At 41.0% G+C, this 25,752-nt stretch overlaps 1 protein-coding gene across 3 annotated transcripts in view; it reads left to right on the plus strand.

Moving 5' to 3' along the window:
- Window positions 1-3,234: 3,234 nt before the first annotated feature.
- Window positions 3,235-25,752, plus strand: part of SMYD2 (SET and MYND domain containing 2) — a 28,880-nt gene continuing 6,362 nt past the window's right edge. Inside the window, exons 1-7 of one of the 3 annotated variants that reach the window (XM_051783928.1) lie at window positions 3,238-3,543; window positions 6,308-6,371; window positions 13,582-13,692; window positions 15,274-15,334; window positions 17,788-17,912; window positions 21,537-21,604; window positions 23,310-23,412. In XM_051783928.1, coding sequence (XP_051639888.1) covers window positions 3,362-3,543; window positions 6,308-6,371; window positions 13,582-13,692; window positions 15,274-15,334; window positions 17,788-17,912; window positions 21,537-21,604; window positions 23,310-23,412 — 714 coding nt within the window. In that variant the 5' untranslated portion in view covers window positions 3,238-3,361. Of the gene's footprint in view, window positions 3,544-3,828; window positions 3,929-6,307; window positions 6,372-13,581; window positions 13,693-15,273; window positions 15,335-17,787; window positions 17,913-21,536; window positions 21,605-23,309; window positions 23,413-25,752 lie in introns of those variants that run through there. The other 2 variants (XM_051783931.1, XM_051783930.1) reach the window with 2 other exon arrangements.

The following is a 25,752-nucleotide window of genomic DNA, read 5'->3' on the forward strand; positions in this document are numbered from 1 at the left end:
CCACAAGATCTTAGAGAAGCCTATGATGCAGCATAAAGTATTGTACTAAAACACTCCTTAGCTCAGTTGGTTGGAGCATGATGCTAATAATGCCAAGGCTGTGGGTTTGATCCTCATATGGGTCATTCACTTAAGAGCTGGACCTCATGATCCTTGTGAGTGCCTTCCAACTCAGACTATTCTGTGATTCTGTATGATTGTTTAGAACTGACCTGATAATGCGTATCACAGAATCCTTAAGTTAGAAAAGATCTCTAAGATCATTGAGTTGTTAGACTTCTTTTATTTGGACACATTATTTGAAACACAAATTAAATGCCGATTTCATTAAAGAATATAGGTATTGGTCATTGACTTCAGTGTCACCGGGATTTCACTACTGGAGTATATCATGTTGCTTTCAGATTTCAGAAGCAAATGCTGAAGCATTTCATTTTACCAATGTACTAAAGTAAAGAGAAAAAAAGCTGAGAATGTTTCAAAATAGTATATAATGTTATAATAAGATGCAGCAGCTGAAAAGTCAACTGGGCATTTTAAAGGTAGAAATAAAGCATATATGTTTACTAGATTTTTTTCCATTAAACCACTTATTAAGAACATTTTAAAACCAAGACTGGTTATTTCCTAAAAGTTTTGCTCTATTTTGAGCAGGAATTAGTTTGAGGAATGCAATAGCTTGTGCAGTGTAAGAAGTCAGAGTAGATTGGCTTAGGAGCTGTGTCTCTCTCTCTCTATATATATACCTATATTGTCTATCTATAATGGACCTATCAATTAATCAAACTGGATTGACCATAAGGACAGTTTCCCAATTAATGTTAATTCATTCATAAAGTGAATACATCATCGATAACTATTTTTAAATACACTTAGTTATAGAGATGCCTACAATTAGGAATCCAGACCTTTGAGCTTGACATCCACAGTCTACACTGAACTGGGATGTAAATGGTAGTCCTGATGCACAAGATGCAGTACTTGGTTAGTAGATTAGATGCTGCTTTTATCGTGTCTGCAACGAGGCAGTACAGGATGCAAATTGAATTTTGCATGCTTATTTTCTCTACTCTTGTTTTAGTGTTTCTACTTCTACTTTGTTGGCATTATCCAGAGAAACAGACTGGGATGGAATATTGATATTGAACAGCTACACACTACTGATTCTGTTTTAATTTAGGACTAGATTCTCAGCTGAGCAACACAAGAATAGCTTTAGCATAATGAATATCTGTCACATACTGAACTGTTAATAAGATTAAAATCTAGTTATTTTTATCTTGGTTCTACTAGACCAATTTTTATTTCATTTTGTTTTACTAACATTCTCAAAGCATTTTTGCAAGCTAATTTCTTATTTCAAGGTTGCTTCTTCAACAGTTATTTTCTTTCCGCTTTACTGATTTACTTCCTTGTGGAAATATTGAGCCTCAAGTTTCAAATGACGTGTTTAATCAAAAAGGAGCTTACCAATGATTTAGTGTACAAATAATTTAACACAAAACTAAATACACAAATACTAACAGCACAGATTACAACCTTTGGATGTTTACATCAATCTACACCGCTTATGAACTAAAGTGACATCAGAAATGTTTTCATTTGCTTTAGTGCTTCACTTGCATTTCCAAAAAGAATATTCTTTTAGTGCTGTATCAGGGTGTTGTACGACTGATAATTATATACAAAATACTTGGGCACAAAACTGTAGCACTTTTCTTAATATAGACAGCTTTACTGATTTCCCTTGTTGTATTTGGATTTCAGTAATAGATTTATTCTTAAAAAATCTAAGATAGAAACTCTTACTTTGTGTAAATTCAGTATTTTCTTGCTGTTGGAGGTTTTGGTGTATTTACAACATAGTTGTTGCATATTCAAACTTCTTGATCTTTGGGGTTTTTTTGCTTGTTGACTGATTTGTTATAAAAGAGAAGTCCATTCCTTATGACAATTTTTTATTAATTCCATGTATTTGGGGTTTTTTTGGCTCAGACTACAGCATATTATTCTAAAATACTAGGACAGGATAGTTGGTTTTCTGGCCTCTGAGCTGTAACCTTTGTAGCTCTAACCATCTACAAGCCATGCAGGGCAGTGCTTGGCTGGCCAAGAACATTGGCCCACTGACTCTCAAGCTGGCCAAAGTGCAGCAGGGGCAGGCTGGGCTTGCCACCTCCAGAGGCCCCTTCTCTTCCTGCTTTGTGATCTCCTGTCCACCCCACCATCTCCAGTGGCCTTGCTTCCTTGCTCCACTGCAGAATCAGGTCACACAGGGTCCTTCTGCTGTCACCCCATTACGGCAGGTGCTGTAAACCAGGGCAGGTGGTAGGAAAACCTGAATGGCACCACACCTGCATGAGCCAAGTCCTGCCCTGGTTATCCAGCAGGCTGTGACACATGAACATCCTGTGACCTGAGCAGCAAACCTGCTCACGACTGAGGTGCTTTGCCCTGGGGGGCCTTGCTGTTCCTCTTAGTGGCACTCCATCACCCTAGCGTGAAATAAATTTCATATTTCCCTACCAACTGCTGTGCTACTGCATTCAGTATATTCCTTGATCACTGTGCTCCTCCAGAGCTCCAAAGGAGGAGTTTGCACAGATAACATGCAGTGTTTAAGTGGGATGATCCTGAAGATGATCTTTAAAATCTACTCCACAAGATAACTCTTATCTTTACAGCACTACTGCACAACACGGGAGCATGGGAAGTATTCCTTGGTCCTTTGGCAGACAAATCTTCTGAGTGTGATAAACAAAACCACCCAGTTTCTTTGGCACAAGAAAATTTGTGGTTAGGCGCAAGAGCTAAAAGAAACCCCAATAACTCAACCCAAAACTTAGTGGCTAAGAAAAGCCACTGGTGTGAAGGAGGATGGGAGAATCATCTCAGCTGTACCCTTCTCCAAATTGATGGGACTCGCTTTACTAGGAACTATATTCGGTGCTCGTATGCAAAGAGAGGGCTGCGAGGTCAGCGGGAGAGCGCCTTTCTCGGGGCGCCCGCTGCTCGAGATCCGGGTCTCGGGGATGCTCCCGCCGCGCCGGTGAGGGCGGGTGTGCTCAGGCAGCCCGCTCCCCGATGCCGGTGGGCGGCGGGCGGGCCGAGGGGCCGCAGGGCCGGCAGGATTTCGGTACCCAGCGGGCCGAAGCGGCCCCTGCCCGCTCCAGCGCGGCCCCGCGGCCCCCCGGGTGCGCAGCCGCCGGCGAGTCCCCCGCCGCCCGCAGGAGGCGCTCCCGCGGCAGCAGCGCCGCGCCGGCCTCCCCGGGCCCCCGTGTGCCGGCGGAGGCGGTGCGGGAGGGCAGCGCTCGGAGCCCCGGCGCCCCCTGCCCCTTCCCTTCCCCTCCTCGCCGCCGGGATGCGCCCGGAGGCGGCGCCGCAGGCGGGCGGCCTGGAGCGGTTCGCCAGCCCCGGCAAGGGCCGGGGGCTGCGGGCGCGGCGGCGCTTCGCCGTGGGGGAGCTGCTGTTCAGCTGCCCGGCCTACGCCGCCGTGCTGACCGTCAGCGAGCGCGGCGGCCACTGCGACGGCTGCTTCGCCAGGTAGGGCCGGGGCGCCGGGCAGCGCTCGGCGGGCGGTGGCGGGGCCGGCACAGCTGCTGGCGGTTCGGTAGCAGAAATTCCCTCCTCCTCGGCTCGTGGTCCTTGTGGCAGGATGAAACTTTTAGCTTCAGAGCTGGTTTTCCTTGCTCAGCAGCTTGGGGAAAAAGGAAGAAAAGAAAAAAAAAAAAGTTCTGCTTTTCCCGTGCGCTGGCGGTTACGTAGGCACGTGCGTAACCATCCTCTCACAGGAAGTTTCATCGATCCGTCTGGTTTAGTAATAACTTAATGTTCAGTGGCCTTAATGGAGTTTTTGATAAGAGAGGAAGGCTCTGCAATCGCCTTGTTCAAGCTTTGCATTTCCACAGTGCGAACGGAACGTATAACTGTAATGAAATATACAGCAATATCTGTGTATTTTCTCTTCTCTGTCCAAACCCCTAGTCTGCTGGCAAACTGCTTTTGCTAGGGCAAGGCGCAGACAGCTTAAGAGGTTCGTTGTCTCATGACTGGGAGCATTCGGGCTGGAGCGCTGCCGGCTGCTGCGTGCTTCGTGATTCCCGGCGCTGGCGGGCTGCGGGGTGCTCGAGTTTTCGAGCTTTCTGGGGCCTCTGCAGTTGCTCTCCTCGCCTGTGTGGAGAGGCCGTTTGACCTGCGGCAGGTATTCCAGCGTTTGCTACAAGCCTCTCAATGCCAGCTGCTGCAGGAAGACAACAACAACAAAAAAAGCAGATTAGGGTTACAGTTAGAAAATCAGGCATGCACATGACACTGTGACACGTCACATGTCACTCTGCGCCACATTTTTAGAAGTTGTAGTACTTTCATGGCTTCTGGCAGCTCACTGAAGAATCGCAGTGCTTGCCTGGTTATAACTCAGAGCATATGTTAGTGTTTGCATCAGTAAAGGGAAGCAACTTTTGTAATTTTGCTATTTTTATCAATATGTCCTTTTTCTTTCCTCATTACATTGTCTACATATATGACTTACTCACTTTATTCACCCCTCTATTTGCATATGAGCACCTAATGTAGTTCCTAGTGAAGTTCCTTAATTTGTTGAAGGGTACAATTGAAGTGGTTTTCTTCTCCTCCTTCACACCTGTGGCTTTTCCCAGACCCTAAGTTTTGGGTGGAGGTGTTGCTGGGTTTTCTTTTTTTTTTTTTTTTTCTTACTCTTGTGGCTAACTGCTGGTTTTGTTTATCACATTCAGAAGATTTGTCTACCAAAGGACCAAGGAATACTTTCCATGCTCCCTTGGTGTGCAGTAGTGCTGTAAAGATAAGAGTTATCTCGTGGAATAGATTTTAAAGATCATCTCCAGGATCATCCTACATAAACTACTTGTTATCCTTGTTAGCTTTTCCTTTGGAGCTCTGGAGGAGCGCAGTAATCAAGGAATATGTTGAAGACGGTAGCATAGCAGTTAGTGGGGTAATCTGAAACTTATTTCACACCAGGGTGATGAGGTGCCATAAAGAGGAATGATGCCTCAGTGATGTAATGTGATCTGCTAGTGCTGAGACATGTGTTTTTTGTCTGTGACTGTTGCATGAGCACTGAACTGCGTGTACTAGATTCTGAACTCTGCTTGTTGTAATTGCAAAGGATGTTAGGAGGAAGGTTGTGGGCTCAGCGCTAGCCTTGGGCAGAGAAGCCTTGATATTTGGTAGTAAAACCGTTGTAGTAACATGGCAAAATGAGTTTGTAACATTGTATTTGCATGAGATAGTGTTTGTTACTTTAAATACACGGTTGTGCTTGAGGTACATACTGTCAGCAAGAGGAGTCATGATGTTAGCCTGGCTCACTCATGTTGCACCTTCTGCTTTGCAGGAACAATCAGAGGATGCCAGACTTGCCGTGCTTTGTGGGCTCTGGATGCCAGTGACCACTTAAATGTTGTACATTATCATGTCATACAAGAACACTCACCCTTGTTTTAGTCCAATGAACTCAGTTTAAGACAATTTCTTTTTGCCACTTACACCAGGGAGGGCGTACAGACATTTTAAAGTATTCAATACTGCTGAGAGATCCTTATTGCTGTCACACCAAAATGTCATTCGTTGGGTAACACGTTCTATTTTTGGTGGCATCTGCTACAGCACATGAACCTTGAAGCAGAAAAGGACCTTCTTTTCGGCAGTTCCCTCTATTGGGATACGTACAAATATATAAAAAAGGAAGGTGTGAGCCTTAGGTCGGCTCAGAATACACAGATACCAGAGAAGACTTTAGTGGGACAGTAAGGGGCTATGAGGTGACAGGAGATCAAACAGTGTATTTAATAATGCAGTATGTTTTCTTGGTGTTGGGAGACAGTTATGAAACAAAGGTTTCTGTAACCAGGCAGAGAAGCAAGCAAATGGGCAAAGCAAAAGCAAAGGGTTAAAATTGGTGAGCAAGTATACAGAGGGGTTGGAAAGTTTGGAAAACAAGAAAAATTAGCTCATTATGCATCTTATAGTGGCAAAAAAAATGATGCTGTCTGTCAAATAGCATAGAATAACATGTTTACAAACCCAGCAATTTATCAGGGCAGCAGAGTGCTGCTTTTGCATAATAACAGTTGTTAGGAAAAACTTACTTTTGGAACTCTAAACAAATAAAAATAGTGTCTGCTGTTCAAAGATGTAGTTCAATCTGTAGTTTTAGTGCCCTGAAGAAGATACAGTATTCATTGTGAAATGCAAAACAATGTGCAAAAAGTGATCCAACATACAATTTTATTTCAGAACAGAATACTTCTGTTTTCTTTTTAAGGAAAGAAGGATTGTCCAAGTGTGGAAGATGTAAACAGGCCTTTTACTGCAATGTGGAATGCCAGGTATGTTAATGCAATTTGTGAGGGTGCAGGGGGGGGGAAGGAGGGCAGGGGTTGCTAACTCCCAATTTTTGTTTGTGTGGCATTTACAGTCTCTAATTGTAGTTATGGTTGATAGCAGTCCAGTCGTTTTCAGCATCCTACAGATGCTGACCATGGAGTTGTGCATTGCACAGTTACAGGATTTGGATACGGTCTGCATGAGTCTTTCAAGATCAGTAGCTTCAGGGCTTGGTACCACTGAGACTTTGATTAGACCTGCCTGTCTGCCCACTAATTATGTCTGTATTACTTCTTCCTTTAAGGACAAACCAGATAATTTAACATTAGCTCACTAAACTGGTAAGAGCCTGTGTCTAATGGAAAAATCAAATCACTAAATAGCCATCTTAAGGGAGTTTTGTTAAGGTTTTTACTTTAAGAATCCTTGCAGATATTTTGAGTACTGGGACTGCCACAGCTGATCATAGTCATAACCATTTGAAACCTACCATGCTTTCTCCCTAATTTACTCATTCTGGCAACTTTTATTCTTTTTGTATACTTTACTTTTTAAATATAAGCATACACTAAAGTAAAGTGATATGAAGATGTCCAGAACATTTGCATGCAGTTTTAATTCCATTTTTACTTCAAATTAGAATGAGCACCTTTCAAAAAAACCAAAAAACTTGTGCCAGAACTAGTTTATAGCCTTTGTGGGCTGTCAGCTTGATATGGAAGAATTATCCAGTTTACGTGTGCATAACTCAAATGGATTGCTAGTTGAATAAAGTAAGCTATGTAAGGTCTGTGGCGCTGGGCACAGAGCGTATGGAACAATGCTCGTGAAGGATTTGAGTCACCAAAGGTTTGGCATGCAATTACGTGTTAGCTATAAATAATTCAAACCTTCTCCTACATGGTAGCGTGCTGTTGCATGTGTGGGTACATGCAAAGAATTCTTCCTTGTCGTTATCTGGACTGAGATGTCGTGGTTTGTGCTGTTCTGTTTGCAGGCGCTTTGGACGTGGCCACTGTTATTTCGAAGATTCTGTTGTTGCACAAGTTTTAAAGTGAGCCTGGCCTCTCCTTAGTTTTCCTTCTGTTACCTCCCCAGATTTCTGCTTCCCATAGAATCTTAGCGAATTGTGGGCAAATCAAATAGCCTGTTGGGTTTGAGGCACCAGTAGGACTCAAAATGCATAATGGAAATAATTTTTTTACAAAATTTGCAGTAGTTTATATGATATTCAGAGTGGAAGATTACTGTTATGAGGATCCTTAAGCATCTTGAGAGGAATTTGGATGAGTTTTAAAGACGGTATAGAAAAACCCTAAAAACCCATGATTCATTCATGAAAAATGCTTATTTCTAAGAAATGTTTCCACAGGACATTATTTTTTAGGAAGCTTTTAACTAGACAAGGGAAGGAAATACTATTGGCTATTTAGCAGTTTTTATCTGACTGTGAGTTTCTTCTCTTGCTGCATAAAATTCACCATGGTTTAGGAAGCAGGTAAGAAAGATTTTCTGAAGTAGGAAATCCCAGTAATTTGTGCTGGGAAAAATAACAAGTAGATATGGTGGAAGTAGAAGAACTTATTCCTTCTTATACACAGTCCTTTGCTTTTACCTCCAAGTGTTTCTCCCTCAATGTCCTGACTTCTAGCGTGGACGAAGTTTATAGTTTTATATTTACAAACAAGAAGGGATTTTTTCTTTTTTCCCCTGGGTAAAGTCTTGTACATGTATTGCCTTTTTTTAAATTGAATTTTTTACTATTATTTTTTATTTTTGGGTGTTCAGAATTCTCCCTCTCTAAAGGTACATGTTCCTAGAATAAAAACCTGAACTGCTCAAATTGAATGTCCTTAATCTGTTGAAGATGATGCTCAGTAAAAGCCTATCTGTCTGATAAGTTGTTGAATTAAAATCTTCTCTACCTGTTGGTGTGTGGTATGATTCTTAAAATATTAAGGCCTTTTTTAGATTTTGTTGGTGCCTAGACAATAGTATGACAAACCCAGGTACTAGCACTTCATTCTTACTGGTGATATACATGTGATATACAAGTTGACTCCCTAGCTGATATAACAATATCTTCTGTCTTTTGGGCCATTCTGAGTCAGTCTGATGAAATTTATGAATGTTGCTAAGATTGAATTCCTTGACATTCTTTCAAAGTTACCTTCAAGCATAATATTCTCTAAAAATTGGTCTCTACTGACTATACGTGCTACACAGCCAATCTACACTGCATCTTCATCCCTGTCTTGTTCAAAGGCATTTTTCAGCAGTTCAGCAATTCTTTGTCAAAGCCAAAAAGGCTTATCTGTGCCTTGATACTGAACTTGTAACACTGGAATGTACAGCAAATGTGTCCCTTTTGCCTCCATGGATGTGAGACTTCATGCAACAGTGATAAAAGGGCAGGGCTTTACTTGAGAATTGTGATGGCATTGTTCATTTAAATTTTATTTGTTTGAAGTTGTTTCCTCTCTAAATTCATGTTTTCTTTGCTTGGTTCAGGTAAAAACTAGACATACCCAACAAAGACATGGTATGATTTCCTATGTTGGTTAATACCTTGTTACTCAATATAATTCAGTTTGACAACTGTTTACTGCATGAAGTACGCTGTCTGAGATAAAACCCCAAAGCTTTTGGGCTTACTTTTTTCTTACTTAAATACCTGCTATACCACAATTCATAGGAATTTTTGTTCATTGTGGGGAGAGGTGGATCAGAAGGAGAAAGGTGCCAAAGTGTGCAGCAGGAAGCAAATTTTTTTTTTTTTATGTCTTTTTCTGAATTACAGATTTTGTAATTGCAGGCATCTAGAACATTTCTGTTCAGTGAGTTTTATTTCTTTTGGAATACCAAGGTCATTGAAAATAAAGTTACTGATACTACATGTATTTCCCACTCTTTTGGGCAATATTGTATCCTTGTTTTGAGGTTCTTGAAATACTTTCCTAGTATTTAATGAATGAAGCCTCACAGCAGCCTCTGTGGCATTTCTGATTTTGAAAATGAGGTGGGTATAGGTATGCAAAGAGAAATTACCTTTCTGATCCCCCAAGTGGTAGAAATCCATCTCCTGTTGTATGGCCAGGTGTTTGATGGATCAACCTGGTTCTGCTTTGCAATATAATCCATTTGCCCTGGTCGCCAGGAAAGGTGGTGTCATGCTTTGTGAGAGACTGAACCCAGGAGACTTAAGTCTTGCAGTGATGTAGTGACTGATTTGTGTAAGGCTCCGTCTATACACACCCATTTGCATGCACACTGGCTTGGCACAGCTCCCTAACGTGTATCTTTTGCCTGTTTTGGTCTATTTTGTTTTTAAGATAGATAACTGAGGTTTGACCTGTATTGAGCTGGATGTTTGCATAGGTGTGGATTCAGTCTCTGATATAGGACACGTGAGAATGGAATTTGCCTTCACTACCTGTCCTTGCTGCCTTCAGTGTTTTGTGGGCTGGATCTATCCTGGGTTTTCTCCATCTTTCTTCTCCCAACCCCTAATCCAGTTCTTTTAAAAGGGATTGTGATTTCCAGCTGATTCATACCATTCTGCTCTCCACTATAGCCTCCTTGGAGCACAGGCCTGTTATTATAATAGTGGCTTTCAGCCCCCATCTGCAGCTGTTCGGGTCTTGACTTCTTAAATTATAATAATTTTAGGCAAACAGCAGGAGACCTGTGTTCATTTTTTCTCCTCATAAATTAGCTGCTCAAACACTCTGAAGAGAAATGTTTTAAGAGGGTTATGTGGTTGCAATTGTGGAACTGGTGAACTTGAACCAGCTACTGGAACTCCTCTTGCTTTTATTACACATAGCTATTATTTATTCCAGACAGAATGGAGATCAGCTAGCCAGAGCACAGAAGGAGATGTTTTTGTCATGACTTTCAATATTTGAAATATATTTTGAACAAAATGTTTATGGCTTTTTCTTAATGTGTCATGTTAAAGGCTGCTGTAGTTGGTATTTCTGGAGTAAGGGAAATAGGTATTTTTAACCAGCTAGAAAGCCTCAAAATGTAGGTGGAGACCTGGGAATACCATTAAGCAAGTGTGTTTTAAATGGACCTTATAGAAATTGCATGCTCCTCTTTGGTGAGCTGTAGAAAAAAAATTTTTGCTGTAATGATTCTGCAAAAAAGTGTTCTGACACTGCAAGACCCTGCTTAAGATTGCCTTAGGGAAGTGTCTGTCCCCCTAATCCAAAAACTTTCTCCATGTATTTTTGTTTGATAAATGTCTCCTGTGACCTGCTGAACATTAACCCATGGAAGTCAAATACTCTCTATGGCCCAGCATTTGATAAATGATGGTAGGAAAGTATGACTGTGAAGATGGGTGAAACTTCTACCTTTACTGCTTGTGGAAGGGCTGTATCAGAAAACTTTACCAAAGTTGCCTCACTGAAGTTCAGTTAAAGAGTTGGATGCCCTTTGATCACCACTGGGGCTTAAGATTTTGAAGAAGTGGGCTTAACTCCTGCACTGGCTTGCCCATAATTTCTGTCTGGTATTTGTGTCTGTTTCTTTTCGATTGAGTGAAATACAACAGTTTTTATATTGTATTGAAAAGTCTGTGTGAGAAAGGAGGTGCAAGGACATTTGTTTGGACTTGAGTCTTTTTTTTTTTTTTTTGAGTATTACATTTTGGGTTTTGTTGTTTTTTTCCTGTGTTGAGCTATAAAAGACACTGTTCTGGCAATTAATCCAGTAGTCCTGGACTGTGGAATCTTTTTGAAGAACTTGGTGAAGAAGAGTGTTTCCATGCTTTGATGTGAAAAGCATAACCTTTAAAGAACTTCCCTTCCAAAAATGTTGTCACTCCTAAATGAAAGGAGAAATACTGTGGAGGTAATGAAAATAGGAAGAAAATACCATTAATGTAGCATTAGGGATTCAGCTAGAACAATGCTACTTGTTATAATTCAAACTACGTGGAGGAAAATGTGGAAAAGAATGCAAAATACAGTCCTGCTGTGATTGCAAGGAAAGCTGCTGTCATAGTGTTTCCATCCCAGGTATTACTCAATCATCAGTACTTTCTCTTTTTGTGGTGTTTCAGGCTTTTATCTCATTTCACACAATTCAGCCGCATCTTGTCCCTTTAACCTCCCTACTAGTTCATATAACTCAGTATGATTCTGCCTGGGGAAAGATTTTAATTAACAATGTGTAAAGAATAAAGGGACAAAAGGATTTTTAAAAACACTGCTTCAAGACAGGCACATGATTTTGCATTTTGATTTTTGGTTTGTAATTTCTCCTGTTTATTTAACCAACGTGCATGGATTTGAATCCTGCAAAACCTCAGGTTCTGTGCCTTCACTTTTTGAACACCCAACTATCATCCTAAAGTTAGTTGGTATCATGTGTGTGCAAAGAAGAGGTGAGAGATGAGATTTCCCTCTGTCTCTTCTTAACCTTTAGCCTGTGGATTCCTAAGCAAAGGCTATCAGGAATTTTCCAGAAAAAAGTCTTGGGGCATACATAGGAAATGGGTCTCTCTGGGGATACATTTTATAATGTGACAGCTGTAGGAGAGTTGAGAGTGTAATTTCACATGACACGATTAGAGTGTAATATACTATTTTGGTTCTGGTCTGTATTGCCACATCCTTATGCTTCTTATTTCAAGCAGCCTGTATGTAGGTTTTTTTGGAAGCACCTTACTGAGATGTCAAGGACAATGGAGTTGACATTGTAAGGGGTTGAATACCTTTGCAGTGTTGCACTGCTTCGAATCCTACACAAAGCTGGGGCAGGTGCTTACCTTTCTTTTCCTAATAAAATAAATTCCTAAAGCTGTCCGTGCCCAGGGCAGTTAAAATAGCTGATTTCAGTGGAAGAATTTTTGGTGTAGTAACTCTGAAATTAGTGCTCTCAGCTTTTGTTTTGATCTGCAAAACCTGTGATAAGTTGACCAGCCAAGGCAGAAGACACTGAGGGTTCTGATTCTGCTGACTGTTTAAGAGCCTTGGGTTGTTCTATGTAGAACATAGTACATCCTGTGTTGATGTTTTAGATAGCCTCAAATGTGTCTCTCCAGTGTCTCAAATGCCTCTTGCCTTTAGTGGTTAGGCAGCTGGGGGAAACTGTGTTCCTCCTGTTCCTGCCACTCAGTCACTGTGATGGGGCATATTATTCGGGTTTTTTTAATTATTTTTAAAAATTTTGGGGGAGTGGGCCAACACAAGGTGTGTGATACTGGGTGAATCACAGTAAGGGAACTCAAGAGCATTTTGGAAGCTGCAAAAAGGTTTTCAACTTTTCACTTGAGTCTGGTATGAAAACAAAATATGGTGCTCTCTGTGCAGAGAGAACACTATGGGTCTGTTCCAACACAGTGCTATAAATGTGTGTTTGGGATGAGATATAGCAATTAATAACTGTGCTTTGCTTGACTATTCGAGTGAATAAATAAAATGAAATTTGATGCAGTCTGAGGACGGCCTGTGCCAGTGCAGATTCTTAATATGTGATTCTGTGCTATCCTTTGAAAGATTCTGTGGCTTTGGATGAAACTTGTAGCGTGCCAAAAGCCGGTGCTTTGTGCCATCAGTCCAAGTGTTACTGTATGTTCAGCTAGGACTATGCTATACATTCTTAACTAAAATGTGTTTGCCCATATTGGTGTGTCTTCATTGTCGAGCTGTACTCTTATTCTTCAACATTAAGGAAAAAATCTGATAATTTTATTCAGAAGATTTGGGTTTGACCCTACATACACCGATTCTTGCAGTGACTGTGAATCCAGTGACTTCAGAGGCATTACTCCTGATTACACCAGGGTTGTCTCAGAAAGAGGGGCCAAGGTATTAAATGGAAATGAACCCAATAAAGCCATCAAGCTCAGACCTACTCTGTCCTCATGTGCTTGATCTGAACAATAAGAACTGGTGATTTATAAATCCTGTTGTCTGTTTGCTTCTTTGTCATTTAATTCTTTTTTTTCCATTGAGTAAATGAAGATGTTCTGACCTTGGTTCATCCCATGTGAATTTGTTTGAAAAAAGCAGGATAGCTGTACCCCTTAAATATGACTTAAGCTTTTGTTCAGATTTAGTGAGCGTCATCTTATTTTTTTTTAAAGGAAACACATTTGACTTGACCTCTAGGATCTGGCAGGACTTGCTTCATTCCCTTTTTCATCACTTTATCTCCATGGCTTTTTTTCTTTTTAGTTGTATTTTTCTATGTTTTCAGAAGGAAGACTGGCCAATGCACAAGCTCGAGTGTGCTTCCATGTGCACTTTCGGGCAGAACTGGAATCCCTCAGAGACCGTGAGACTAACGGCGAGGATCCTTGCCAAACAGGTGAGCAAGAGGCTTGACTTGGGAGGTATGCTCCTACTCTGGGTGCCAGAGAAGGCAGGAAAATGAAAATTGACCGACAGTAACTGTCCCTGCAAAGCACATACGTTCGAGTTTCCTGTGTACAGAGCATGAGCAGCTGAACAAACTGACCATCAGAGCACTGCAGCAGCGTCAGGACCACCGTAGCCCAGCTGGAGACTTTTGAGGGAAGCTAACAAAAGGCTAGTGAGGTCTTAAGGTGTGTAGCTATAACTTATGTCTTATAAGGTACTGTTGAACAGAGTCTGGACGTGTTTACTGATAGTGTTTCAGCCTCTGTTCCAATAGATTTGAGCTCCAGGTTACATTTGTGGGCTGGCACCAAGGCCACATGGATGACGAGAAGGAATAGTGAGACTTGGTATATATGCCTAAATTTGGAGGAATGCTTCTAGTGTTATCTGGCTGCAGGCACTGACATGTTTATGAAGCAGTTGCCTGTTGTAGTATTTTTCAGCTATAGTTGCATAGTTTTATGTAACATACAAGTCCCAGTACATTTGTGAGTCAATAATACCTCTGAGGTATTCAGATATAAACATTTATGATTGAGTTGACTGGTGAAAGCCAGAGTTTAGGTGAGAAATCTCAGACCCTTGGTCTTTGAAGAAAAAGAATATTAAGAGTAACAAAAGAAGATTGCATTGGGAACACTCCATTTCAGTGTTCCCTAACTATGAGGATAACACAAGTGCTTACAGGGAGGGGATGGGATTCATGAGTTTCAAGGTTATGCTGTGTATCTTTGTAGAGGTCTAAACTCTGCAAAAACAAATCCTCTTTGGAGCATATTTGTGTGATTGAGGTCTGCTTATGTGACAAGGGCAATCTGGATACTGTACATAGGGAGGATTTTGGTGGCCTGCTGGGAAGGTACTTGCATACTTGCTGTGTGTGTATATGTGTGTGTGAATATACGTGTGTGTGACTTAATTAAAACATAGTTTAGTGATGATCCACAAACAAAATTGAACGTTAATGACAAAAAGTCACTGGAGTAAATTTGTGCTTTTATCGCTTACGGGGGGGAGAACCCTACATGTCATATAAAAGCTAAATATGCAAACCACAGTCCCTGAACCTCAGCTGCTGGGCCACCTGCAAAGCCATATTTAATGGACAAGATTACAAAGCAGTGGCCTTAGGCCAACAGTGGAGCGTTGCTTTTGAACTCTGTCAACAGTCAGTTTATTCACTTTCCTCAAAGCAAAGCCTGTCTTCTGCCTGCTTGCTATTGTTAGCAGCTTTCTGGGTGTCTAGAACAAAGCAAATGACATATTTAAAATACTGTTCAGTTTATGTATATAAATTTGATAGGAGTTAATCTTTGGCTGCCTAATTTGGTGTGGAGAGAATATTTCTATACCTTTACTGAGAGCAGTCAATTTAACTCATTGCTGTTCATCAACTTTTGTAAATTCCATGCAGTGTGGATTTGGGTTTGTCTTACACTTAGGAGTTCCCAACTTATGAATGAGTCAGTACACAAAACTGCCAAATTAAAACATTTTCTTACTGTTTTTTTCCCCCCCTTATTGTTAGAAAACTCACCCTGAAAGAACACACTCAGAGAAGCTGCTTGCTGTAAAAGAGTTTGAATCACGTAAGTAAAAAAGGCTTGCAGGTAAGCTTAGACTTAACTGTATTAATGATTTGTTTCCCCTGGCCCTACTCCATGGAAACCTTTCAGAGCATCCCACCCCTGTTGTAGGAAAGGAGCAAACAAAGAGAATTGTGGTTCCTCATTTTTTTGAAAGTGCAGTACTCTTATTTCTTTTTTTTTTCTTGGTTGCTTGTGGGGGCTGTGAAACAAAGGTGAAAACCTAGACAGAATTAATTATGTAGCATGCATACATCTTGCTTCTCTGGTACTCTAGTGTCTTTTGAGAATTGTAATGTTGTAAAATTAAAATAGCTGGTATTTGTTACCAGGAGGCATAAAATCAGAGACAGCACAGTTGCTTGATGGTGACAGTGACTAAGGGGCTAATTGCAGAACCCTCTGGACTGTGCTTCAGTATCTGTCACTGCCAGTCAAATCTGACATGTTATATATGATTGTGTTGAAATTCCATGTCCTAAATGCTCTAAAATAATCCAAGGAAGGAGATGAGGCAACGGCTTGCTTTTAATTGGAAAACTGCTGTTTATGTCTGGTAAGGCAGAGTTACGAGTTGACCAACTAGGGGCCCAGTGACCATCCTGGGCACAGTTTTCACTGGTCTATTGTTTCTCTTTCTTGGTGCTTGGTACACAGAGACAATAGGTTGTATATTCACGTTTCTTACGCTGATGGCTTCCAAAGCCTTTTACAAAATGCTGAATAAATGTAGTCATTGCTAACACTCAAGGTAGCAGAGTAACCAAGGGCAGCAAGATTATAGTCTTGCTTCCTAAACAAAAGCTCCTGTCACTGCCATTGGGACAACTGGGGGACAAGGGGGGGAAATGCCAACATTTAACTTTGTCTAAGGCAAGGATAATTTTTACAGGTAAGTTGATAGGATTGAGACTGAGGAGAATATGGGTTAGTATATGCTTCTGCATTGCAGCTTGTCTTCAGTAACTTATTATTTGGGTGCTAAAAGGCTGAAATGTTTTTTTTCTGTTGCAGTGTCCCACTTGTCCTCTAGAAGCCTTTGTTTTGTTAATAAACATCCCTGTTCCTTCTGCCTTTTTGACTCATCTCATCTCTTAGCACACCTTTACCATGACCAACAACTGCCTTACACTTTGCAACACCCTACAAAGGAGAGGAAAATGCATCTGGCTGTCAACTGGAAGCTCAAAATTTCTTATTTCTGATTTGTTCTTATTCTCATCAAATCGTCCCATTTCATTTTCCTCCGTGTTTTTCGTGACTCACCTATCATTCACACCTGCTTTACAAATAATTTCCTCCTTCTTCCACTGTTGTGAATCCTTCACTCTTCCTACACATTTTGCTCTCCACTATTATTTTGAGTTGGAGAGAGGAAATGGTTGAGTTGTTGGCTCTCAGAGCAGGAGAGAGCTTGTAACACTGTCACTGCAAGAAAGAGGATTAGGAACAAACTTCCCAACACTTTGCTCTTGAGGAGAGAGAGAGGGGACCAGGAGTATACCTGATCATTTAGCTTGCTCTGTATGGACCAGGCAGGAAAAGATTCAGTGGCCACAACTTTGGCATGAGGGTAAATCTCTAAAGAAACCTATAATGGAATACAGTTGGAAGGTGTGCAAGGACATTTCCACTCCTGCTGTCTTCTATTAGCCTTAGATATCTGCAGGTTAAACACACCTTCGTTGACGGTCAACCCCCAGCCCATGGAGATATGGGTATTCTCAGTCACTGTTTGTTACCTCCTAACACAGGTGCCTGCAACAGGTCAGGTAGATTGCATTCCTGGGCACCCTTGTGTTATCCTCCTCTTGCTGCAAAGAGAACCCCTGTGACTAGCCCCAGTGTTGTTGCTAGATCCCTGTCACATGTGGCCACGAATAGTTGGGCCCTCTGTGCTAGGAAAGACCATGTCTTTTAAAAGCACATGGTCTTAGCAGGAGTTTGGGCTCGTTGGTGCTGATAAGAATAGGTCTGTATGAGAAAGTTTTGCTTTATAAGTGTGCTTTAGGACAAGTGACCTTAAGTATGACTTGATACCACCATAGATGGGACCACATAGCTCATAAGGTTGTTTCAGGCAGCTGGGGATAGCTACCCACAGTTGATAGGCTTCTAGAGGGCCAGGGCTGGCTGGGCTGTTTGCTAGAGTTAACAAATGCACTTTGAAGACTATAACCCTTCTCCCAAGAAAGGGAAATTTGTGTCCAATTGCCTGCTAATTTAGAGATGTTAGAAAATGCTTTTTAATCCTTCATGTTCTTGTAGTGCACATGTGGCTTTGGCAGAAGCAGTGTAGCATTTATGGAAGAACAGGCACTTTGCAGTAATTCCAAGTAGCCTGTCCTTGCTGGTGGGGGGGTTGTTTAAGTCTGGGCCTGTTCTAACCTAAGTCTAGCTGCAGTGCATGGGGAGGGTTTTCTGTTACTGAAATGGAATGTGTTCTTTGTCCACAGACATTGACAAACTAGACAATGAAAAGAGAGAACTGATTCAGAACGACATTGCTGCTCTTCATCACTTTTACTCAAAGCACTTGGAGTACCCTGACAATGCTGCCCTTGTAGTTCTCTTTGCACAAGTAAGTTGGCTAGAGCATAGCCTGCTTAGGTGGATGGTGCTGTAGGAGTTTAGCTTTTGTGAAAGGGGGAATGTTAATGGCAACAGAAATGGTAGCTCTTTAGTTATCTTAGTGTGCTTGGTGGAGAAGATCAGCTTCGTTGAGCAGAAGTGGCTGGATGTGCCCCATTTCCATAGCGAGGGGAGAGACTCTTGTCTGCAGACTTTCTATGAGATGCTTTTCAAACACTAAAGAAAAAGAGAAACAACCTTTATTAAACCCTATCAAAGTTAGGCTTTTGTGGGCCAAGCTGTTGTTGAACTAACATGGAAGGCTGCTGGCCTGAGACCCTGCAGAGGCAAATGCTTCATTCAGGCTTCAGATTTGTGGAAATCCTTGCTGGTCAGGTCATCATTGTGTTTGACCTTCACAGGGAGTAAACTTCAGAGAAGTAGAAAGAGCAGCCTACAACTTTTTTATCTGGCATGTGGCTTTTAAATGTAGTCAGGTGGTTTGCCCATCTGGAGACATGAAGGAAAGACAGGATATCTTGTCAGGTAACTTCTGATATGTCACTTCTTTTTTTCTCCCCTACTTTTCATATGCATCCAAATTGAATGTATTGTAGTGCATGGAATAATACACCGGTGGAATACTGAAAGATCCATTTTCTTCTTTTTCCTTCTTCACTGCTAGTTTTAAACTTGTGTCTGAGTAAAAAGTTTAATATTTTGAGGTGGGGGCAAATGCTGACTATTGTGATGAAAGCTGAGATGGCAGTACCCTGGTTGGTAGAGCTGAGCTGGGCATCTACCAACAAGGAGGCACAGTTACTATTTCCTTAAAACAGAGGTACTCTTATTCTGTAGGGTAGTGGTTCTTTAATATGTTTAGTGTCTGCTTATCATCCATTATGTTGTTTTTAATTTCCTTTAAATGGCAAGGTTTTTTTATCTTCTGAAGACTTTACAATTTATTTGTCAGAGGGATACTTTAAAGACATCAGTACAACCAGTTCCTTGTGGTGCTTTTGAATAGTTCTGTTAGAATGTAACCAGAATCCCCAAAGATAACATTATTTTTGCTTCATGTCCTGGACTAGCTTTACCAGGTCATGGTACTTAAACTGACTTCTCTGAACTGCTGACTCCTAGATCTGATATTCCATCCAGTCTTCTCTATAGATGTATGTCAACCTTAGGTGTAACCCTAAGCTCATCCTGATCATCAAGTAACTGTCTACCACTGGGGACATTAAAATTTTTTGAACTAAAGTCTCCAGAAGTTATCTGGATGTTTCTCAGAAGTGTTTTAAAAGGATAAAACCTTTTGAGGCATAAATCTTTCTAGGACAAAGGGAGGCATGTTTGTACTTGGTAGGTACAAATAAGTTTTCTAATAATTAGTTAACTTGACCTAAAACCAGTAGTATGGCTATGTTGCTGCTCCTTTGTTTAGCTTCAGCACTTACTCTGGCCTCATGTGGTCTTCTTTGCCTCCTGCATTTGGCAGTGTTTGTCCCTGTGGCTCAAGGCAGTCATTTGGGACTTGAATATCTCTAACTCCTTGCTCATTGCTTTTAATGGGCTTTGCCTGATGTTCTTCCTTACACAGCTAAAGTGTAATTGGTCCTTTTGAGTGCAGTAAAGTTTTTTTTGTCCTAAATCCTTGTGTTTCACTGCTCTCTTCCACAGGTGTTGGCATCATTCTGCTCTCTTTTGCCCCTGTGGAACATAGCTCTTCCTCCTCAGTCTCATCTTGCCATACTCTTCAAACAGTTTCTCTCTTGTCTCAAGTTCCAGCATCTCATCCTTTCCTTGAAGATCTTGCATTTTGTGCCTCCCTTTGTGTGTTCACTTTTCCACTATTGGGAACAGCACTGAGCTCCAATATTTTGCTGATGTCTCTTTTTTCCCTTTGCTTTACCTTTTTTAGTTATGCATTGATCTGGTGAAACCAGTGATATCTCATCCCTTCTAATCCCTCCTCTTGTGTCATTTCTGTTATGATGCCTTCATGAAGTGTGTTGTCTCTGGCTTAGTGAAGTTGATAACTCACTGCATATTTTTAAATATTTCCACGTGATTCAGAACCATCAAGTTGTTCAGCATGTCAGCCTTTGTAGCCTTGTGTTCTTACTTGCTGTTGATATTATCTTTCCTTTGTATTGTTTTTGTATTGAGCAATTGCATTTTGGTTTTGGCTAGTGCAGTAGCATGCTGGTCTTGAGAGACAGGGAACCTTTGGATGCTATATTGCTAAAAATAGCAGGATAAAGATCAAGCAAAGATAGCAAAGATACTGGTGAGTGAATCAGAGAAACAGGGCAGTTTCCTTAATTGTGAACTCATCCTGAACAGTTCATACCTGAGGAGTGGCTTTGGGAAGTATTTGTGTATTTCTAAAATCCAATCCAAGATACATTTCAGCTTGTGGGACATATCACTTTGCATGGGGAGCAACCTGGTCTAGTGGAAGGTGTCTCTGCCTCTGGGGATTAGGGGAAAAAAATGGGATTGGAACTTGATGCTCTGTAAGGTCCCTTCTGAGCTAAACCATTCTATGGTTCTGTGATTATTGTGATTATCAACCCTTCCAGAACAAATACTTGCACTGTACTTGATTGACTGTTCCCATGTCCATTGTAGCTTCAGCTGAACTTGGCCATGTGATAGCAGTTGTTTTAGTGTTTTACTGGTGCTTTCATAAAAATTTTGATGTTTGTAGGCAGATGATGGTGAATGTGGAGAAGGTTTTCTTCATGTTGGTATGTATGTGACTTGAAGTGGAAGTGGAAAAAAGTACTTGACTGAGGTGCATTTTGACCACTTAAAGTGATACAAACCACATGAAACAAAGCTGAAAGTCCTGTAAGATTCCTTTGAGTTGTGTGAGAATAAAAGTAAGAAAGTTTTAAAACCTGCTTGAATCTCTTCTATAAGAGAGTTTTGTGAACAAGCTCTTTTGATCCTGTGTCTGTTTAAATTAGGAATGTACTTCCTCTCATACTCTGTCCTTTTTCTGTCCCCTCCTATTCTGTGTCTTTGTTAGGTTTAAGTCTTTCTCACTGCTTTTTTTGTTTTAGTATGTGCTTTAGCTGTAGGTGATATGTGCAGTCTTTGATGAAAGATGTCATTGTGGCAGGTCCCTGCAACATGTTCCACCAAAGCTCTGTACTGCCCCAGCCCGGCTGAGCTTGCCACTGTTTATTCCCACACTGCTCCTGGCATGTGTAGTTCTGCTTTGGCCCTTTACTTGTCAAGGCCAGATGAAGTCTCTTTGCCCTGTGTCAGGGTGAGGCTTTGTTTCATGTTTGCAATGGTCTTGATTTGTCTGACGCTTTTTAGTGCTCTTTTCAAGCCCCGCTTCTCTTGGTTGGCCTTCCAAGGAGCAATCCACGAGATGCTGTGTCCTGAGCAGGTGTGAGTGTTGGACTGTCAGTTTTTTAATATCCTGTGCATTCTTTTGGATAGGGACTTTGTTTTCACTTCAGGTAGCTCCCTGTGAGTACTGGGAAGGTGGATAGAAAATTGTAAGCAAATTGCTGCAATCGTGTTTGACGTGTGAGAGTGGGAGATGTGAGTGTGGAGCATGGAGCACTCAGCTGACCAGAAGCTGATCCAGCATCTTTCTCTTTTTGCTTAGGTTAACTGTAATGGCTTCACAATTGAAGATGAAGAACTCTCTCATTTGGGATCAGCCATATTTCCTGAGTAGGTTGATTTTAATATTTTAAAAAATAAAATTAACTAATTTAAAAACAAATAAAGGAAGTAGATGCCTACCAATAGAAATTAATTAACCACTCAATTTGTCTTGTTTTAAATATCTTTATTTGGCCAATAAAATGTGGCAAATTATTTGCAGCAGTTTTTCTTAAAAATGTGGTAATTTTGGTAAAATTGACGTGTCATTTGTTTTGTAACTTAGATTGTGAACTGTATTCAGGCTGATAGGAAACTGACTTACTTGGCTAGCAGGTTCTGGACAGGGACATCAAAGCCAAATGAAAAGGATTGCAGGTGACTTGCTGTATTCCCAGCTTTCTGTTTTGGCTGGGTATAAATCCTTCACCTGATGCTCTCTGAATAATATCCCTTCTACCTTTGTTCCCTCACAAACAGTAAATCCCTTTCATAACTTCTTTGAACCTCCTTGCTACGACAGTGCAAAAAAAATGTACGAGCTTCTTAGCTTTACAAATATACTGCAGGTGTTAAGTATTAGCTGTGGTTTGTGGACAGGGGAGCACAGCTCTCTTTAAGGCCAAGGAACATTTCTTCCATTTTTAAGTCTGTCCTTCCTACTTAATGTTGTAGCAAAGGAGGGTATTTTCTGCTCCTGATCTTTGCACAGCCTGTATGAAGGTATTAGCACCGTGTGCTTACTTTGGCTTCCTGGTGGGACTTAGATTACTCGTAGCTTATCTATGTCAAAGTAACCTGAAACCTACAGATGCCCAGTTAAAGCAGGATGTGATTTTGCCAAGTGCTGCACACAGAGAGTAGTAGCTAGTCCTTGCTTCACAGATTCTCCTTCTCTAAGCAAGCCTGTCTGAAGTTCATAGCCTGATCTACAGATTGGAAATTAATGCCTTGAAATTACCAGGATCAAAGTCATTGTGGGGAGAGCAGAGTATTAAACCAGGGTGTTCTTGAAACATGTCCAACACCATCCTTTGTAAATGCTCAGTATACAAGAGTCAGATATTTCGTATGTAACAGTTATGCCTGTGAGCTAAAAAGACTGAAGAGGCAATTGTTATTTTGCTAGATTGGAAGAGAAGGAACTAAAATTACACATTTCATCTGAAATAAGCAGCAGCCTGCACTTTCTCCAAGCTTGGTAATAAAGTGGATTCTCTGCTCTCCAGGTTTTTGTCTAAGTCATATGCTTGTATAACAGGTCAAGATCTCTTTCCCTCCCACTTCAAACATGAAAGATGTTTACATTTGCATAGAAGCCAGTTAAAATTTTAACACCCATCTTAAGTCATGATGCAGCAAAAACTTTTGTTTTCCTATATTTACTTGTTTCCTTTTAGGTTAAACGTGTTTCTTTTTCTTTCTCCTCTGAGGGAAACAGTCTGTGTGTCATGCTGGTAGTAAAGCTGTGTGAACATCCCTGTCATCTGTCCTATAGCGATGTAAGAATGGGAAAAGAATAACTTGCCTAGTACTGCAAGAATAGGATTTAAAAATTGTAATGTTTCATTAGCACAGCCATTCTCCATATCGTTAGAATAAATAACAGTACAACATATTTTCCCAAGGTTACCTTCATATTAAGCCTCAGAATAAAAACAGCTTACAGAGACTGACTCTTTCAGACTTACTTGTTTTGTGAAGTGGTGCTTGACTTTTTACCTTTTACTTGTGGTGGTGGTTGGGGAAAACATTTACTTTTCTGCTTTTGCAGTGTTGCATTGATGAACCATAGCTGTTGCCCAAATGTGATTGTGACTTACAAGGGAACCTTGGCTGAAGTCAGAGCTGTTAAAGAGATTGAGCCTGGAGAGGAGGTAAATGCACACTGTTTGAATGTACTCTGTACTCATGCATTCTAAAAGTAGAATCCATTCTGTTTTTCAGGGTTCATTTCAACTAGATGACAATTTAATAATAGGGAGTAAGGATCTCCTTGTTTCTCAGAGGAGTGTAAGGTGGTGCTTTGGAAAAGTTAGGGTGGCTCTGGAGGACTGTAGTCATTGTTGGAGGCAGTATCCAATTTTGTGCTAAAACAAGGGAAGGGCACCTGCAGCAGTCACTGTGTATCTGCCAGCCTCTCTCTCAGTTTACCCATCTGTAAAATGAGGCTGAGTTTACTGATGTTTGGCTGGTGCTTTGAAATTCCAAGATCAAAGCAAATTATTACAGCTATAATAGTTCCCAGTATAATAGTAATGTATTGAAATTGAAGCCAGAATAAACAAGGTAAATGGGTACAGATAAGTCCTCTGACTTCTGTTTGGACAGAGCATCCACAAAACATGGGATTTGGTCATATCACTTCAGTGGCATTTGCTGGGAAGTCACAGACGAGCAAAAGCGTGTTTTTAGGCAGAGTGAAACTGAGCAGTGATGGTTCAAATTCTGTGAAATGGAGTAAGGCTCTGGGTGTACCTTGAAACTTTTTCAGTCAAATAATGAACTTGGCAGGGAGTCTAAAGCAGCAGAGCTGCATTTTGCTTTAAGAAAAAGAAAAAAGATGTTAAACAGAGTCAAGGAGGGTGTTCAAATACCTTGAGGGAATGAAGATACAGAGCATTCTCTCTGGGGATGGAGTTCACATACAGTTTCAGTGGCTCATTTGTAAATGTTAATTTAGTGGACAAAGTTAATGCTGGTCAAAATAACCTCAGATCTGATTTTTGAAAACTTCTCATTTCTGAACTGTGTGGCAGCAGCCTATAAGAAGGGGAGGGAGGTTATTTTTTTTTGGATTATAGCTGTTCACCACTGTGAACAAAGTGAGTTTAGTTGCTGTGGCCAAGGGTGAAATTACTCAGGTGAGCAACTTCTTTTGATGCCATTTACTAACAATTATTTGTCTGTGATGTTGGCAGCCACTGCAAATGCATTGTGGTAATGGACAAGAACTGATTCTGGTTTAAGAATTTTACCGTGGATGCACAGAGCGTATCCGGGGAGGGCCTATGGTGAGAGGTAGAGATGTGGAGTATTCTCTTTTCTTGGCGTCTTCTTCGGGTTGAGTTCTGTCTTAGAAGCTGCATCAGCTCTCCAGGACCTCATGGCTTTTGCACATTCGCTTTTCTGACACTTCAGAATTTTCCAAACGTGAGCTCGTGGCTGTGCATGGGTGCTGTGCAGTCTCACAGCCTGTGTCTCCATCTTCAGGCGCCATGTAGCCATTGCAGTGCAACATTTTAAAGTTTTTTTTTCTGTAAATGCGGTTCCTGCATTTGACATGCTTTGAAAATATGGAAGGGAGGATAGGAATGTGGGAGAAAGTGAGATGACACTGTCACACTTTCACTTAAGAAGATGTACTATATGAAATTACATGTAATTTTATTTTTAAAGAGAGAAATCTTAAGCATAAAGACTGAACAAAGCATTTCAAATACTATAAATGAGGAAATGGAGCTAAAGCTGTTCCTTGTCTGCAGAATGATCAACTGCACTGTGCATAGGATGTGTTTCTTGGGGGAGATCTCGTTTTAAAGGCAGAGCATTAAAGCTAGTTGCAGGGGTTCTTTTCTGAAGACCATTGAAATAGAGGAAAACTTAAGAATAGTGTATATGAAGGGCCTTTAAAATGTTCAAAAGCAGGTTTTCTTTGCTTTAAAATATTGCTGCTGAAGTAAATCTGATATTCATTCTCCTTGAACTGGAGCACTGGGCCTCTCTTCTTTTCAGAGATCTAAAGGTCTTGTCCTAAGTTTCTAAAGCTACTAGTGACTGCTGTTGCCCCAATTTTTGTAGATTTTCAGAAAGAAAAAATTGAGATTCCAGCCTCCAAAAAACCAGGCCACTGTAATTTATCCTAGGCTGGATACCTGAAATCATTATTTTACTTCTGAAAAGTAGATGTATCTTTGTAGTCTGACAGGAGCCTGAGATTTATGCTGTGATAGTTTCCTTATCCACACCTGAATCTTGCTGTCCTGGGTATAAGCCAGGGTAATATTTGAGGGAAATTCCATAACTAACAGGAAAGGAACACTTCTCTGTCAGACTGCATTCACAAATGACAACTCCCAATGCTGCCAAGAGGCTTGGAATGTGAGGGAGCAAGCAGGTGATGCGGCTGCAGGGGTCCACAAGTTGCATGAATATGTAGCAGTCATACTACATACACCAGAACTAGTAGTGATAAATATGTTTAGTGACACTACTTC

The sequence above is a fragment of the Manacus candei genome, unplaced genomic scaffold (genome assembly GCF_025592945.1).
Source record: "Manacus candei isolate 608988 ecotype Guabito, Panama unplaced genomic scaffold, ASM2559294v1 h1tg000017l, whole genome shotgun sequence".
NCBI lineage: Eukaryota > Metazoa > Chordata > Aves > Passeriformes > Pipridae > Manacus > Manacus candei.